This window comes from Phoenix dactylifera, chromosome 5 (genome assembly GCF_051530095.1).
Source record: "Phoenix dactylifera cultivar Ajwa chromosome 5, Ajwa_hap1_PhDact_Kaust_v1.1, whole genome shotgun sequence".
Classification (NCBI taxonomy): domain Eukaryota; kingdom Viridiplantae; phylum Streptophyta; class Magnoliopsida; order Arecales; family Arecaceae; genus Phoenix; species Phoenix dactylifera.
In genome coordinates, this window is record NC_143194.1 from 30,371,717 (window position 1) to 30,388,564 (window position 16,848).

The following is a 16,848-nucleotide window of genomic DNA, read 5'->3' on the forward strand; positions in this document are numbered from 1 at the left end:
AATCTTCATGGGTCGGGAGGGTTCAAGAAGGGAAGGGGAGAAAGGGCACGGACCGAGGTAGTCGACGATGATGCGGCTGTTGGAGAAGCTGCCCGTGGGGCGGTGGTAGTCGAAGTCGCGGCCGGTAAGGCGGGCCGTCGGCGTGGGAGAGGATGCCGAGGTTGTTGTTGGTGTCGACGGTGGAGTCGACGACGACGAAGAGCGCGGGGAGCGAGAGGAAGCCCAGGGACGTTGAGAGGCCGGGGGTGCCGCCGCCGGCAGCGGGATGGGTTCATGGGCTCGGCGGCGGAGATGACGGGGAGATGAGAAGTCCGGCGGGGTGGTGGTGGCGTTCTTGGAAGGATCGGGAGGGCAGGGAGGGGGAGGAGAAAGGGAAAAGAGAGAGGCCAGAGCTGGGCGCCAGTTCTTTCTTGGTTCGAACTTCGGAAAAGGTCGGTTGAGTTCTATTTATAGGTGTTGATGATCGATTCTTGACCGTCCGATCGATGGGCTTAGCAAGATTTTGTTCAACTTGAAAACCTCGTTCTGATACGAAAGTTAAGTGGAAGTTTTAATAGAATATTTGAGTGGCACGATTGATATTATCAAAACATAATTCACAGTGCCACCAAGGTGGTAGCCTAGTACTGGGCAGCAATTCTAACCATTAGGTTCTAAGTTCGAATCGCTGCGGCGACGATTAAATTATGGACCGGAGCTCACTACTTTGGCCACTGCTTGGACTTGTGGTGTAGGACCGCTCTTGAACTGCTAGTAGCCGGGGTGGTGCCGGGTGTGACGTACTCACACGTGGGACTCGAGCCAGAGCTCAGAGGAGTAACTGAGCCGGGCCTACGGGTGGGGAGGGTATGAGTAAAACCGGTCGGGGTGCCCAACACACGGCCATTTCTGCCCGCATCGAACATTCTCCTGGCGGGGCGGGGGCTCAGTGGGGGCTGCTACGCGGGGGTGGGCTTGTCCCTTCCTCCCTCCTACCCCTTTCCATTAGCAAAAAAAAAAAAAAAAAAATATAATTCACAGCTATTAAGAAACAACACAAGTTAGTTCTTCTTATAAAAAATTCTGGTAGCTTCGGTAATGAGTGCAAGATGTATGATACATGGATAGAAAATGCACCATTGATTGTTCATATTTGTGCATAAGCGAGACAGGGGCTATTGGTGGTTTGCTTTCCTTCAAGAAACATTTAGGAATCTCAGCAAAAAAGAGAGGAAACCTTAAGCTTGACTCTTGTTTGCCAAAATATAAGTTTGATGGGCAAGATTAGAGTGATGGTCCTCCACAATGATTCGATCGAAAAGAAAAAAAACTATGCTGGAATCTCTTTCAATCATAACTTGGCAAAGTGGAAGTACTGTATGACATAGGGCGACCCTGACTAAGAAACTCATTGCCAAGACTAGGAGCCTTATAAATTTTAGCATGTGTATTCGACTCCACCAAAATGGCTCCTGGTGCAGATTGAGTGCAAGACTAGCATGTGATTGAGGCAAAGCACTTACATGTGATGTAAGTCATACTCCATCCTCTTGAGCCCACATTTGGATGTACAATAGCTAACCCTCTACTTAATAGACTTTGCCATTGTATGCATCCTCTAGCTAGCGAACCAATGAAAAAAATTGTTCACTTTTTAATTGGTGATCCCATTGTAGTTGGATAAGATAGTGAAAAAGGTGAAAATGCACTCTGCTCATTCTAAAGGGTTAACTTATCCAAGTTGAGCATCCTTTTGGAACTTTGACCTGATAAGTTTATCTACCATTTTTTGAATAGTATTGAGTTGGTTAACTGGATAACTTTGTGGTTTCCATCTTTGAACCACCATCTAGACATGGTCTAAGAATCGTTATTCGACTCACATGGGATGCATATCTTTAGAGGGAAGAGCATGGTATATGTGCAAGAAATTTTCACTTATCAAGTTTTAGCTGGAGCTTTTTAGATTTTTTTTTCTCTTTGGTAAAATAACTCTTTCCCTTCCAAGTAAAGTATGTGAGAAATAGCTCAATTGGCTAGAGTAAGCTAGAGTATTTATGATCAAACTATGTTTCCCTGTGATTTTTTAAGGATTCATTAAACGAGTTGAATGCCCATTAATCATACTTATGAACATGCAATAGCTGCTAATTTCTTTCTAGTATGTTCCAAGCTTCATTTTGTTTGGTACTTCTCAGAGCTAATGATCAAACGATGCTCTAACCGGTGGAACTAAATCAAAGAATTTATCAATTTCTTAAAAGCAATTAATTTTTTACAATCATGTCAAATATCAGACTATGGTTATCAATATATAGTGTTAATTTAGCTCTTACGATTGTCTAAACTTGCAAATTAATGGGCATAAGCATATTGCTTGTCAAACCTATACATTCCTAAGACACTTTAATATATTATTAAAAGATTTTTCCTCAAAACATGCTTCCTCGCAAAATGGTTGCCACAACATGGCACTTAGATCCTAAGCCAAGGAAAAATTTCCCACCAGTATTTCTGCCATTTAGCTTCCAAACCTAAACTCCAAAAGCTGGGCACAAGCATAGTAAGAAACACTTCGAATCCTCAGCGACATCTACTTTCCTTTGAAGCACCCTTAGGGCCACCATGCCGAGTGTCACCTCCATTTTCTGGACACATCTCATCAATGTGACACTACTCCACTTAGGAGTTAGGAACATGATATTCCACGAATAGTCACTCCAAGTGCAAAGCCAGAAAACTTTGCACCAATTGCCTGCTCCTATTCTTGGAAGGGGACACCTCCATTCACATCAGGGTGATCCATACTGCAAGAGAGTCATACCATCAAGAGGTAAGAGAGTCATACCATCAAGAGGTTTTCTTTTCCAAAGCCTGCATATCACTGAGAAGAAGCAAACCAAACAGTCCCTTTCCATGGACTCCGTTTGCCCTTTCTTTCCAAGGCCAGGCCAAAGCCAAAGCCAAAGTTCAGACTTTGAAGTAGATTTGCCACTCATCCATCATCCTCCTTTTATCTGAAAACACCACCGCTTCCGAAGATCCATCACCGCTCTATTTATCCACGTGTAAACATCTTGCTGCTTCTCGCACTAATCTCACATGAGCACTACTATTGGAGTCAAGAGAAAGAATGCAACATATAGGTAGAAAAACAGATATAAAACGGATCCAAAAAAAATCTTCAGAATACTGAGTAGCAGAGAAGGCGATCCAATTTACAGATATGTTCGTCTCTCTGTAAACATATGCAGCTTGGAATGCGCCACATTTTCTTAGTAGCACTCTAATGTGGTGATCTACCTCTCCTAGCCTTTTTCATAAAATTCGTTGAATCACCTCCGCTCAGTCCCCTCAAGGATGAGCATCTCCCTTGATTGCTGTAATATTTTTTCCGAACTGAAAATAAGATTATTTTATTCTATCTGTTTTTGTTTTAAATATATAGAATGCGGAGCCGAAGGTGGAAGAGCTGGAGGGAGGCGCGCTAGATTTTTCCCCCCGACCAGATCGCCCACGCCGGATCCCGGATCTTTAGGGTTTGGGTTCCGCCACCTGCCGCTGCTGCCCGAAAGGACTCGCCTTTTCCTAGGGCTCCGGGAGGCCGCCAGCGCCGCTGACGCTCCTCTCTTTCTCTGATGCAAGCTCTCAGGGCAGCGGACGAAGAGGACAGTAAGTTCGCCCACAAGAAGCCGAGGCGCGACGAAGAGATGCCCCTCACCGACGCGAACGACGACTCGTTCTTCTTCCCCGTGGAGGAGATCGTGCAGTACCCGCTGCCGGGCTACGTAGCCCCCTCCTCGATCAGCTTCAGCCCCGACGACCGCCTGATCTCGTACCTCTTTAGCCCCGACGGCACCCTCTACCGGAAGGTCTATGCCTTTGACCTCGTGTCCCGGAGGCAAGACTTGATCTTTAGCCCTCCAGACGGCGGGGGACTCGACGAGAGCAATCTCTCGGCGGAGGAGAAGCTGAGGCGGGAGAGGTCTAGAGAGAGGGGGCTGGGAGTTACTCGCTATGAGTGGAGAGCCAGGTCCCCGTCCTCTTCTTGCTTTCCTCCACGGAAGCCTACCATCATGGTGCCCTTGCCTGCCGGGGTCCGTACTTCGATCCTCTTTATTCCTATTTCCCCTCTGTACGATTATTTGATTAGTTGGATATCAAGTTAAGTGTACTCGAAATCTGTTCTTGGGCTATAACGGTTGCAAAAGTTGGATCTCTCACATTCTGTCCTTCTATTCTTTTATCCTCCCTGTTTACTTATTTGTTAAGTTGGATACCAAGTTAAGTGCAATCAAAATTGATTTTTGGGCTCCAATGATTGAAGAAATTGGGAATATTTGTTTATATGTTGGGGTTTATTGATGTAATCAGGAATCTTCTTTCTGGCCTAGGATGGATACTAAGTGAATGTTCGATTTTTGAACAGGTCTATTTGCAGGATGTATGTGGCTCAGAACCAGAGCTCAAGCTGCAGAGTGTAGCTGGTTCGCCAGTCATTGATCCTCATCTGTCTCCAGATGGAAGCATGCTTGCATTTGTGAGAGATGATGAGCTTCATGTCTTCAATTTGTCTGATGGAGAAACTAAACAAGTGACAATTGGTGCAAAAGGAAATGGCAAGGTGAGATGTTCTTTTGATTTTAACAATGTATAATGTATGCTGTGCTTACCTTAATCTGTAGTTTGTACGAACTCATATTGCTTGTTTATTGTTCTTATTAAGTACAAGAAAGTTACTTTTTATTCTTTTAAATAACTCTGAATATGATATCACACTAGGAATATAAGATTAGTTCATGGAAGCATTATAACCACATTTCATTGTATTGAATCACATAATTTCTTGCCTTTTTAACTACATTTTGGAATATATTATTTCTGCACCATGATAAATTATGTAACTTTAATTGCATCCATTATGGATTTAAATTCCAGGATGTTTTGTTTTCTATTGAAAAAGAATATAAATTGCTAAATCTGACTATAAAAACCTAAAATACTCAAGTAGTCTAACTGACCATCTTGCATGAAAATTGGAAAGCTCATTGTGCTAGTAAATACCTCCCTACTAGCTAATTAAGGAATATTGTGTCTAAAGCACGGTAGCATCTTTTTGAGCATTACATTGCTAGAAGGTGATGCAGTTGAAGGAAGTTATAGGGAAGGGGAAAACTGTCGATGAACATGGCTTGGGCATTGTGCAAGGATTTGAGCCCGTTAGAATTTAGCTAGCAACCATGCCTAAATGCAATATGCAACAAATTTCTTTTACACGTACATATTCTGTATATGATTGCAACAGTGCTACTTGCTTCTTTGAGAGGTCCGCATGAAAAATTTTGGGTAACTAGCTGTCAGGGATATCCTTCATCAGTTGCTGAATCAATAAGCTTCATTAGATTACCTTGTTGTATCGATGAGAGTTGGGTTGGGATCATCGTGATAGGATTTTCACCCTTCCAGCACATAATGCTAGTGGAGTACTTAAGCTGATCTAAGATGGTTGGTCATTCCTCTCTCCCATGCACTTCAAAAGTTATTCACCTAATCAGTTGTTAAAACCTCCATCATCCTCCTTTCCATTATGACTTCTGCCATAATGGCTTCCCCCTCCATCATCATTCCTTCTTGGTTAGATAGAGTGTCTCAACATGTCTAACAACTACATGGTAGAATGGGATAATGGATATAACTGTTAAAGAGGTAGGAGTGTCAATGGATTGGCCTGGCTTGGCCAACATGAAGATTTGGATTGAAATAAATAGCGGCTTAAGCTCAGAAATTAGACCTTTAGGCTAGGTCTGGGCCTAAGAGGTTGATGTTGGGATTAGTTTAGGATGGGATTGGAGTTTGGACTTTTAGGAAATCTAACCAGGCCTCATTCTGAGCCAAGCCTTACCTGACAAATAGCTGAAAATAGGGAAAAGTTGACGTCTAGGCCTTGTAGTTCTGGCCTTAAGCTAGGCTTGTTTGGTTGACACCCTACTTTGGAGGCTATGACCAATTGAGATTTGATCTAAATGGTGGGCGCTATAGTTGGGGTCATCGTTTAGGAGGCTGGAGATCGGCTACAGGTTTTTCAAGGTAAAATGGGCAATCAACTAGTAATTATGGTGGTAGAGGGTGGGAAAAGGAGATAAGATGTGGAGAACTAGAGGGGTGTCCGACTAGTTGCTACCTATGACACAGAAGATAAAAGCTAACACCATCATATTTAAGTTTAACCATCTCATATCATACAAAGTGGTAGATTGTCTTGAAAATTGAAAGTGTCGTGGTCTCTCTCTCTCTCTCTCTCTCTCTCTCTCTGTTATTTGAGAATAACACTAATCTGTGTGTGTGTGCGCGCGCGGGCGCGGACGCGGGCGCGGGCGTGCGTGCGGGCGTTATTTGAGAATGACACTAATATGAATCTTTTCTTTTCCTAGAAAGATCAAAACATTATTTTGGGTGTAGCTACTTGTCTTGAGAGTTTACTATTAGGGCTAAAGATCTACAAAAGTTTAGATATTTTGAGATATGACATCAGCCAGGTGTTGGCGCTATAGATTTTTTAAAAAAAAATTTAAGGGGAGGCAAGGCCACCCAAATTTATTAAAAGGAAGTAGAAGGATTACAAGAAAGGATGTGCTATAGATGAGATTGAGCTGTTAGATTCTTTCACCTTTGAAATAAGGGATTGGACAACATGATTATGCAGGTATCTTTGGGTTTTGGGCCAATGCATGCATGCAATCCATCATGTTATTGCCAACAAAAGAAAGGGGGATTATTTTGGGGGGCGGGCGGTGCGAAGGGGAGGGAATCTGATAATATCTTTGTATGATTTTTCATTCAAAACTGGTCTTCAAGGACATTTATGTCTATTACTAAATTCTTAGTATTCCTTAGCCATGCTTAATATTGTACTGTTCCTTAATAATCTAGCTGGTCCAAGTAGCAAAGCATATTGAAACCTTGCAGAATTGATGCTTATATGAGCGTAGGTGTGTCCCAAAGTAATCCTTGGCTAAGTAAAGAAATCCAAAAGCTTTTTTTAAAATATATATTTTTTTAGTTCTTGCCTACGGACAATTTGGACGTGGATTACTGTTTTTCTTTCCTTTTTTTTCACTGAAGAAACAGAAACCCTAACTATCAAAGCTTGTCTGCACCATTTTGAGTCAGCTTTTCTAAAAGATTTTACGTGAATGTACATCGTAATTCAATTGAAAATATGCACATGATAATTAAAGGGCTATTTCTACATGTCAACCTTTTGATGACCCATCTTCATTTACTTACAGAATCTGACAGGTCTAATCTGTTTTGTCTTTTCAGACTCATGCTCTTGCTGAGTATATCGCACAGGTACACTCTTTCTTTCTCTCAATGTATTCATGTATTTAGATAATTATATGCCTGCACAGTTTCATCTCACTGCAATCTGTATGATAACTATAGGAGGAGATGGATCGAAAGACAGGATTCTGGTGGTCTCCTGATAGCAAATACATTGCATTCAGTGAAGTTGACTCATCTGAGATACCTCTTTTTAGAATTATGCACCAGGGTAAAAATTCTGTTGGTTCAGATGCACAAGAGGACCATGCATACCCTTTTGCTGGAGCAGCTAATGCCAAAGTTCGACTTGGAGTTGTTCCCGCTTTCGGAGGAGAGGTTACTTGGATGGATCTTCTTTGTGGTGTGCCGAATCAGAACAATGGTGATGAAGAATATCTAGCCAGAGTCAATTGGATGCCTGATAATTCTCTTACAGCTCAAGTTATCAATAGGTCCCACTCCAAGTTAAAGATTCTTAAGTTTGATATTAGGACAGGCCAAAGAGAAGTTCTACTAATAGAAGAGCAGGATATATGGATCACATTACATGACTGTTTCACACCTTTGGACAAAAGAAGGAAAGAGTTTCCTGGGGGTTTTATTTGGGCTAGTGACAAGACTGGCTTTAGACATCTATATCTACATGACAGGACTGGAGCTTTGGTCGGACCTATCACTCAAGGTGATTGGATGGTTGAACATATTGCTGGTGTGAATGAGAATGCAGGGCTTGTCTACTTTACTGGTACCATGGATGGACCACTGGAAACTAATTTGTACTGCGCAAACCTATTTCCTGATCATAACCTTCCATTGCAACCCCCTCGAAGGTTGACTCATGGCAATGGAAGACATGCAGCGATTCTTGATCATCAGATGCAGAGGTTCATCGATGTCCATGACTCTTTGAATACTCCACCTAAGGTTTTGCTTTGTTCATTGCATGATGGAAGCATAATAATGCCTCTATATGAGCAGCAACTTACCATTCCGCGGTTCAAAAAGCTTCCACTTTTGTCACCAGAGATTGTCCAAATATCAGCAAAGGATGGTACTGCTTTATATGGGGCTCTGTATAAGCCTGACGCAAAAAAGTTTGGACCACCTCCCTATAAAACATTAATCAGCGTGTATGGTGGCCCAAGTGTCCAACTTGTATGTGATTCATGGATCAATACAGTTGACATGAGAGCTCAGTACCTACGAAACAAGGGGATTTTAGTCTGGAAGGTAAGCCTGTTTTTTTCCCTTTTATTTGGCAAATGTGCAACCTCACGTGTTAGTTTATTGTTCTGGTACATATCTCACAAACATGATAGTGCATGTGTTTTCAAATTCTCAATATTATGACTTGGTAAAGATTCTTCCTGTTCTCATCAATTTCATGTTTCCAATATGGTAAATTAGTTAGATGGGAATTGTTTTACATACCACCGATACCATCTTCTCTGTTGTTTCGGAATTTAATGTGAAATTCTAGATTTACTAAGGATTAGTTGTTTAATCTTCCTACTTCCTTACTACTTTCACATATTTTTTTATATCTAAATGCAAGTTTTAACTCCATTTCATTGTCATGCAAATTGCTCATCTTGACAGATTTCAGAGAATGCATCTATTTTTTCTTGAAGATATTGGAATTCCATCCGCACTCTGACTTGAAATGCAAAAGCTAATTCTTTTGTTCGTAATGGTTAATAAAGGGAGGTAGAGGAAGTTGGTCAAACCAGAGCTTTAATTACGATTTCTTGTGGAGAAGAAATTTATGTAATGGAACAATAAATGCCTAAAAGCATTAAATTACTGCTCTTTAAACATTCTGATTGGTTGAAGGAAAATGTGGTAGTTAATTGTTTATGAAACCCTCAAGTCATTGAGAAGGTGAAAAGAATCTCCATCCTCATGTAAGTGCATATTAGATTGATTAATTATATAGTCTGATGACTGGTTAGGATGTAGGTGCTTGCTGGTTAGATATCTTTCATAAAAGATTTCAGTAAGTTAGTATGTTTTATATATTGACTGTCAGAAGGCATTTAAAAATTTACATATTTGGATTGTATTTCAAATTGGAAATGAGCTTGCATCCTTTAGGCATGCAAACACACATCCAAGGTTTTGAATCCAAATCTGATAGCCTATATGTTATAGGTTTTCTTGATTGTCATTAGGGGCTTCGAAAGGTTTGGTCAAATTAGCATGACTTATTTGATCTGCCTTCTTTCTCAACTCTGAAGATTTATTACATCTGATTTCAATTCCCCTGTAATTAACCATCAAAGACTATTACCTAATAAGCCTTATCCTGCCAACATGGGCTGGCAAGTATGGATCAAGATATGATCTACCAAAAAGTTTTAACATTTTATGGGTGGCTCATGATCAATGGCAGCCTTCTAAATGGTGCCACAAGTTTGTCCATGGGAATTGATGCAGCAACCTTCTAAATGGTGCCACAAGTTTGTCCATGGGAATTGGTGCGGCAACCTTCTAAATGGTGTCACAAGTTTGTCCATGGGAATTGATGCAGTAGGGTACTAAGAGAAAGAAAAGGCCTTGCTTTGGGCCTATCAAGGGTCTAAATAATAGTAGAAATCAAGTAAAATGGGCCTACTGTTGTTTATATTAGTCAACCATAAGAGCGATTTTTGCCATAATCAATTTTCTGAAACCCCTTCGGGTGAAATGGTTCAACCTGCTTGACCTAACACTGGCCAGCTGTTACAGGTCGGGTCAAGTTCATACCCAAAATTTTTTGTTGAAACTGCTGGCCCAAGTGGTTCGACCGTTCAAGCCAAACAGGTCAGCAGCCCAAACGACCCATGGGTCACCATTGCTAAAATAATGCTGATGTGATCTCAATATCCACTCTGCTCGTAAAACAAATCATATTCCTCTCCATTGCTTGGCTCCCTGCTCTAGTTGAAGTATCACCATCATATGATGGAAGGAGACCGGTGGGAGGAGTTCAATGTTAGGAAGGGGCTGTGGATGGAAAGATGTCATGGTGGAGGTTGCAGGAAGAAAATTTAAATTTTTACTCTGTTATATATATCTAAAGACACCGCTTGCCAGCCACCAGAGATGAGCCGGAGAGGCAATTTTGCTGGAGGGGAGGCGGCATGGCTACATCTCATTGAAGAATAGGCATTCTGTTCTGATTTTCAAAGGAGAGAATGGACAAACTCAACGGGATCTGTTCTCCAATTCTAGATATAAGATCTTGCAGGAGTGAGAGAGTGAGAGAGAGAGAGAGAGGGGAGGGGGGGTGGAGAGGAACAGAAGGAGAACATGGATCACTTTGGATCCTCAATGTTTGGGGAAAAAAGGAAATGACATATTAATAGGACAGGAAACTGGGGAGTTGTTGGCTGGTCCACTCACGGTTGACCTGTGGTCAGACTGGAAACTTTTGACCTGGCCACCCTGGCAGTTCAGTCCCAGGTCACATGGTTCCAAAAGCTGACCGTAACTTGGAAAGCTTAGAAAAGAAATCTGAGCATGCCACTTGGCCATTTTTCGAAAAAAAAAATCTTTGCTTGTTTGAACTTGTTCTCTCTTTATTTTAATGTAAATATCAAGTGGATTATAACCAATAGTCTCTGCAGTACTTTTTCTAGGATTCTGCTGCTGTCTAGAAACCCCTGCAGCATTCCTTGTTCTATTTCTCATTTTTCTTCTGATTTCCTTCTTTCCATTGCACTTTTCTGTACTTGTATATGGTACAAGACTCTAAAATATTTGTGCATAATAGGTTTGCCAGCATGATAGCCAAAGTTAATGGATGATTGTATGAATCTTTTTAGTCAATGCACATATTTTGGTAATAGATATGGACATAACAAAGGTTGCACATTTTTTCTATTGGTAATGGATGCATACTTGTTACATGTCAATGCACGTGTCTAATTATGCTTATAACTGTCACAACAACAGGAACAGGGTATAATGATCCAGTAGAGTTCGAAGCTGACAAAAAAAGGGTGGTCCATTTTTGCAAATATGAAAAATGAAATGGTCTCTTACCCCTAAAATATGAAGTTGTCTTTTCTTGCTAAACTCCATTATATAAATCGTATCATGCATTAGTAGTAAGCACAATGCAGGGGGCACATATCATGCTATGATACGACATGGCAAATTATGGCAAATTGTAGTATGCGACAGCACAAAACAAAGATGTATTAAAATAACATGGCAAATTTTGTGCTTAAATTTCTTTTAATAGTTTATTCATTGATTTGTATAATATCATGTATTCAAACTACTACTGTTGATCATAACTATCATCAAGCATTAAATAATTTCCTGTTTTTTTGTTTGATTTAAAATAATGCTGCTCAATGTTACTTTTGGGTGCTGAACTTCTTTAGATAGTGCAGTGCGAATGTTTATGTTTTACTTATCAACAGCATGGTTGCTTCATACGATTTAAGATGGTAGATTAATTCCAATGGGTCAAGGGTCATATGCTTTTTGCAAGCATGTCTACTTTTCTTGAGAAAATGATTAAATTTAAAAGTAAAACTTAGATTGTAAAAAAAATGAGGGACAATGTGAACACATCTTGGTCTGCAACTAGTCGCTTTCAGCGGTGTCCTTTTCTGTACAGGTGCTTGCTGCCTTTTTTTTTTTTTTAACTCTTATCCTTTATAGATTTGCTGCACATCTACATGATATAACTTTAATCTCATTTTTGTTAATCTTGGAGTCGCCATGTATCATTACCCTACACTTTAATCCATGCCCAGTGTCGAACTTGTATATTTGTAAATCTTCGCTTGTAAGTCTTAATGGTAAAAAGATTCTGTATGAGTCCTGCATCCCTTTGGATGGATTTCTCCAATGCACACATACCCCCACGTCCACATGATATAACTTTAATCTCATTTGTGTTAATCTTGGAGTCTCCATGTATCATTACCCTACACTTTGATCCATGCACAGTATCGAACTTGTATATTTGTAAATCTTCGCTTGTAAGTCTTAATGGTAAAAAGATTCTGTATGAGTCCTGCATCCCTTGGGATGGATTTCTCCAATGCACGCATACCCCCTGCGCTCCCATGCCTATGTGTGTAAACATGGTGTGATTTGCTCATGTCTTATTGCTATTTCAGTTATCCAGCTATATGTTACTTTGCCAATTTCTCGCTCGCTTCAAGCTTCAACAGAGTTATTAATTGAAATTTTGCATTGGCAGCTAGATAACCGAGGGACTGCAAGACGAGGATTGAAGTTTGAGGGTCATCTAAAACATAACATTGGCCATGTAGATGCAGAAGATCAACTCACTGGTGCAGATTGGCTTGTAAAGCAAGGTCTAGCCAAAGCTGGCCATATCGGTCTGTATGGCTGGAGTTATGGGGGCTTCCTCTCTGCCATGAGCCTGGCAAGGTTTCCTGATACATTTCGGTGTGCAGTGTCTGGTGCTCCTGTGACTTCATGGGATGGGTATGATACATTCTACACGGAGAAGTACATGGGCTTGCCTAGAGAGAATCCTGATGCTTATGAATATGGCTCCATCATGCACCATGTCCACAAGATCAAAGGCAAGCTGCTGCTTGTTCATGGCATGATCGATGAGAATGTTCATTTCAGGCACACTGCTAGGCTTGTGAACTCGCTGATTGCTGCTGGTAAGCCATATGAGCTTCTGCTTTTTCCAGATGGGCGGCACATGCCCCGGCGGCTTCGGGGCCGTGTTTATATGGAAGAGAGGATCTGGGAGTTTGTAGAGAGGAACTTATGAAGAGAGCTGTAGGTTTTTCCATCTTTCGGCTATTTTATATGCCTGCGTTAGATTTCTTTTATCTGAAGAACAAAGTCAAGCAGTAGCTCCAGCTGCTCTATTGTTGAATCAGGAGTCCGAAATCCTCCCATTTTTTCAATAAATCAAAAGCTTTCAGAGTGTAAAGTGATAGATTTGCTTTCATATGCTTTTCTTGAGAACAACAGTCAGTTGTGCTTGGTACGCTGTCCAAGTTTGAGCAGTGTTTTGAGATCTTGAGGTAGTTCTTGTTGGAATTCCAGCTTGCGTAGTCCATGCTCCATGTTTCTTTCCCTTTGTTGATTGGTTGCCGAGTTGATCCTTTTCCTTTTCACAAGCAAGGCAAGGTGCTTAGGAATGCATTCTGAAGCAATAATGCCAGTTCCCAAAATATTTTGTAGTAGTACCAGAACTCGAGCACATCAAAAATATTCTGCAGAATGCTTAAATGTTCAGTTGGCATCATGAGAATGATCACGACCTATTTGGATGCACGAGATCAAGAAGGCAGCGTGAGGAGTCACACTGGAGGGATGGGTATGGAACCAAGATCTCCTTCACATAATTTCTATTTTTTCTGGATATATTATCCTTTATGGAGGAACCATAGTTCGCTGTACTGGCCCAAATCGAATAGTATGGGATTTACTTTATCGTATCAGTATTCTGTACGGATGGTGTACTGACATACGATATATTGAAAAGATTTTATGTCATAATGTACCAATATATTGCTAGTGTAGTGCTAGTACAGAATCCGGTACTGAGACGGCGAACTTTAGATGGAATTGGTTAGGCATCCAAATAAGGGGCTTTTTTTTGTTGTTGTATAAGGAGGCGTGAAATATCTCCAGAATAATATTGTAGAAAAGTCCCTTAAAACATGGGTGCCTGCCACTCTGTTAAATTGCAAGATATCGTTGGGGAGAGCGGAATGCAGTGAACTAGAGGACCTAGGATTATTGTTCCACTGAATAATTGTCTGCAAATACCTTTATACCTTAATGCAGCAGTGCTGAATCCATTTTAGGCAGTGTACGATTCAGCTTCAGGCACTGATGTCATAGATAGGTGCTTAGAGGCAACATGTATTAGCTTACCTTCCTGAGATCGTATAAGAAACCCAGCTCCAGCCATGGAACTACTCACTGCTCCATCAAAATTGAACTTTCGTTGGCCAGCAAGCCTGAAGCGAAGGTGAATGGGGCTGTAGACCTGCAGATGAGTTCGCAGCCGCTATCGATTCAAGAGCCTTTGAGTTCTCACTCACGGCCCCGGGCTACCATGAGTTGTCCAAGCCCCCGCACTATTCATCAATCCATTGTCTCATAGGTGCCACCTTCCTATGGAGCTGCCAAGGTAGATTTTGATGGCTTTACAAAGGCTCAATGGCAGGAACGGGTTTCATTACTAGAGATTCATTGGATCGAGTGTTTTATGTAGCCTCATGATCATTCAATTTTGCTAGCAGGATTTATGGCAGCTTGAGAAGGTCTGATGGTGGCCATTCAACTATGGCTTTGTCTGGATTACTAGGGGTAGAGACCACGCCAATAATGATACTCAAGTTTCCCTGTCATCAAAGATTCTTTGCCCTTCTTTTATGTTGCTCATGCGTTGAGGGCATGTGTTTAGTCCTATCAGTTATATACTTAATAAATCTTATATATATATAGTTAAGAAACTTAAATAATATCTTCTAGCTAGTCATTTAAAATAAGATTATGAGCTATTATACATCCGATCAATGTGCAAATTGGCTTGTTGTACTACATTTTATCCAAGTTCATTCTTCACATCTTTTGCCTCTTATGTCGACACTCATTGTAAACTATGATAACATTTTATCGTTATTGAGGCCTTTGGCCTTCCAACTAAGCTCCGATTCCTTAATTGTGAAGATCTCTCCTACAATCGCTCAATTTTCTCATCTTGAACCTTTGGTATTCCCATGCTATTTTTACCTCACTGGTGAAACTTTTGGCATTCCCATTAATATCTTCTCACTCCTTAAACTACTTGAGCTCAAAATCTGCCTGTCAATGATCCATTATTCACCTTCCATTACATCAATCTGGAGAACGAGGGGGTCCAGAATCCTTCTTCCTTATCCCAGATTTGGATCCATGGAAATTCCTTGGATGATCGGTCACTCCCCCAAGCTCATTGATCTACGAGCACCATTGCAATCACCATGAGGAATTGACTTGTTTGCTGTTGGTCGTCCGATCCCTGGAACCTTGATGCCTTGAAGAAATCCTAGCTAAGTATTTGAGTTGTTACAAATCTTAGGCTTTTAGCAATGTCAACAAGCTGGACCTAGTCTAGACCTGCCATGAATTTGGACCTCGATTGTTTTCTGGTGGGCATAGACAAGTTCAGAATTGGGTAAACTAGATCTTTTAGTTTTCTAATGTTCAAGAAGCATACGCCTAATATTTACTCGAGTTAGCTTGAACTTCATAGGCTCAGGTCCAACCTTTGTAAGCATAGCATCACCCTAAATTTAGGACTGCTACTTCTGGTACATGGTGCATGTTATCTACCATCTTATATGATGTTTTCCATTTTCTTTCATAAAAAAAGGATGTCATCACAATGACATGGTCATTGTAAGTTGATGATTACATGAAAATTCACCTCATTAAGTAATTCATTTTAGTTTATTAAAAGTTCCATTTTTTTAAAAAAAACATAATAATATTGTTGAATAAGTAATATGACACTCAAGAGGAGTACATCCATACCATATTCAACTAGTAAGATGGCTCATAAGGTTGGTGCAATAGAGTGAAAATATGCTTAGGAAAAGTTTTTAAGATGTTTTTTATAAATAACAATCTCTTATTACCTTTTAATAAGCTATAATAGATTTCCGGCCACTATTGTAGTCGTGCCTATCCATAGAATATTACTTCTGCTCGTCCCATGTAACAAACACTTGCTTAGCTCCTACATTGGTGGAATTGGTGCGGTCCTTGAAATACAATCACAGGCTCATCTCCCCTTATTCTTCTCTTCTCTTAATCGATGAGAATTTCAGGCGTGATAGCCTTTGGACGTGCACAAAGGCCGGACGATGTACAAATTATGGCAATGATCTTTATCCGGTGTACTTTCTGATAATTATGCCGTGGACGGCTGTGATTGAACAGGACCACGGCCAAGCTGTTCAGAGAATCCCACAGCCAAAGGAGTTTTTTAAGTCCTTTCCATGGAATTCCTTTTGTTTGGTTTGAATTTGAAAAGTCGACCGTTCTGCTCTGCCCCCTGGGCGATGACGCAGCCACTGAGGTTACCCGCGACGCAAGTCAAATTGACCGGCCATTCAAGAACTTGCTCACCGAAAACAAATAAAAAAAATTAATAAATAAATAATGGACCGTTCGCGTGTATCCTCCTATTGGACTCCGCCACGTGGAGAATAGCCAGTAAAATCGCAGCGATGACAACGGACTGGTCGGTGGGCGGCAGACAGGACATCAAGATAGATTCTTCTGACGGTAAGGACACGTGGTTGGTATTCGTGGCAACAGCACATGGTTGATAAGGATAGGCACTTTAATGATAGTGCGACCGTTCGTTTCAGTGGGCGTCATCTTAACCATCATGAATCATCACCAACCATGGCTAATATAAAAATAAATTTTTTTTTTAAGTACCCTCTAAGATAATAAATTTTGTTCCCATGCCCTTCCAAAATTAATATTTATATTTATATCTCCACCAAATACTTATTCCGTTATTCTATTTTTTATCCTAATTTACAC

General features: G+C 40.8%; 1 protein-coding gene across 2 annotated transcripts; it reads left to right on the forward strand.

The window, feature by feature from the left end:
• The first annotated feature begins 3,146 nt into the window (after positions 1–3,146).
• Positions 3,147–13,225, forward strand: LOC103702516 (uncharacterized). Of its 2 annotated transcripts, none has more exons than XM_089930860.1 (6): positions 3,147–3,273; positions 3,428–4,076; positions 4,409–4,603; positions 7,303–7,332; positions 7,426–8,535; positions 12,509–13,225. In XM_089930860.1, the coding sequence occupies exons 2-6, from the start codon at positions 3,618–3,620 to the stop codon at positions 13,058–13,060; spliced, it is 2,346 nt and encodes a 781-aa protein (XP_089786986.1). In that variant the 5' UTR covers positions 3,147–3,273; positions 3,428–3,617; the 3' UTR covers positions 13,061–13,225. The 2 variants fall into 2 exon arrangements, with proteins under 2 accessions (XP_089786986.1, XP_089786987.1); XM_089930861.1 differs by having other exon boundaries at positions 3,179–3,207.
• The last annotated feature ends 3,623 nt before the right edge of the window (positions 13,226–16,848 follow it).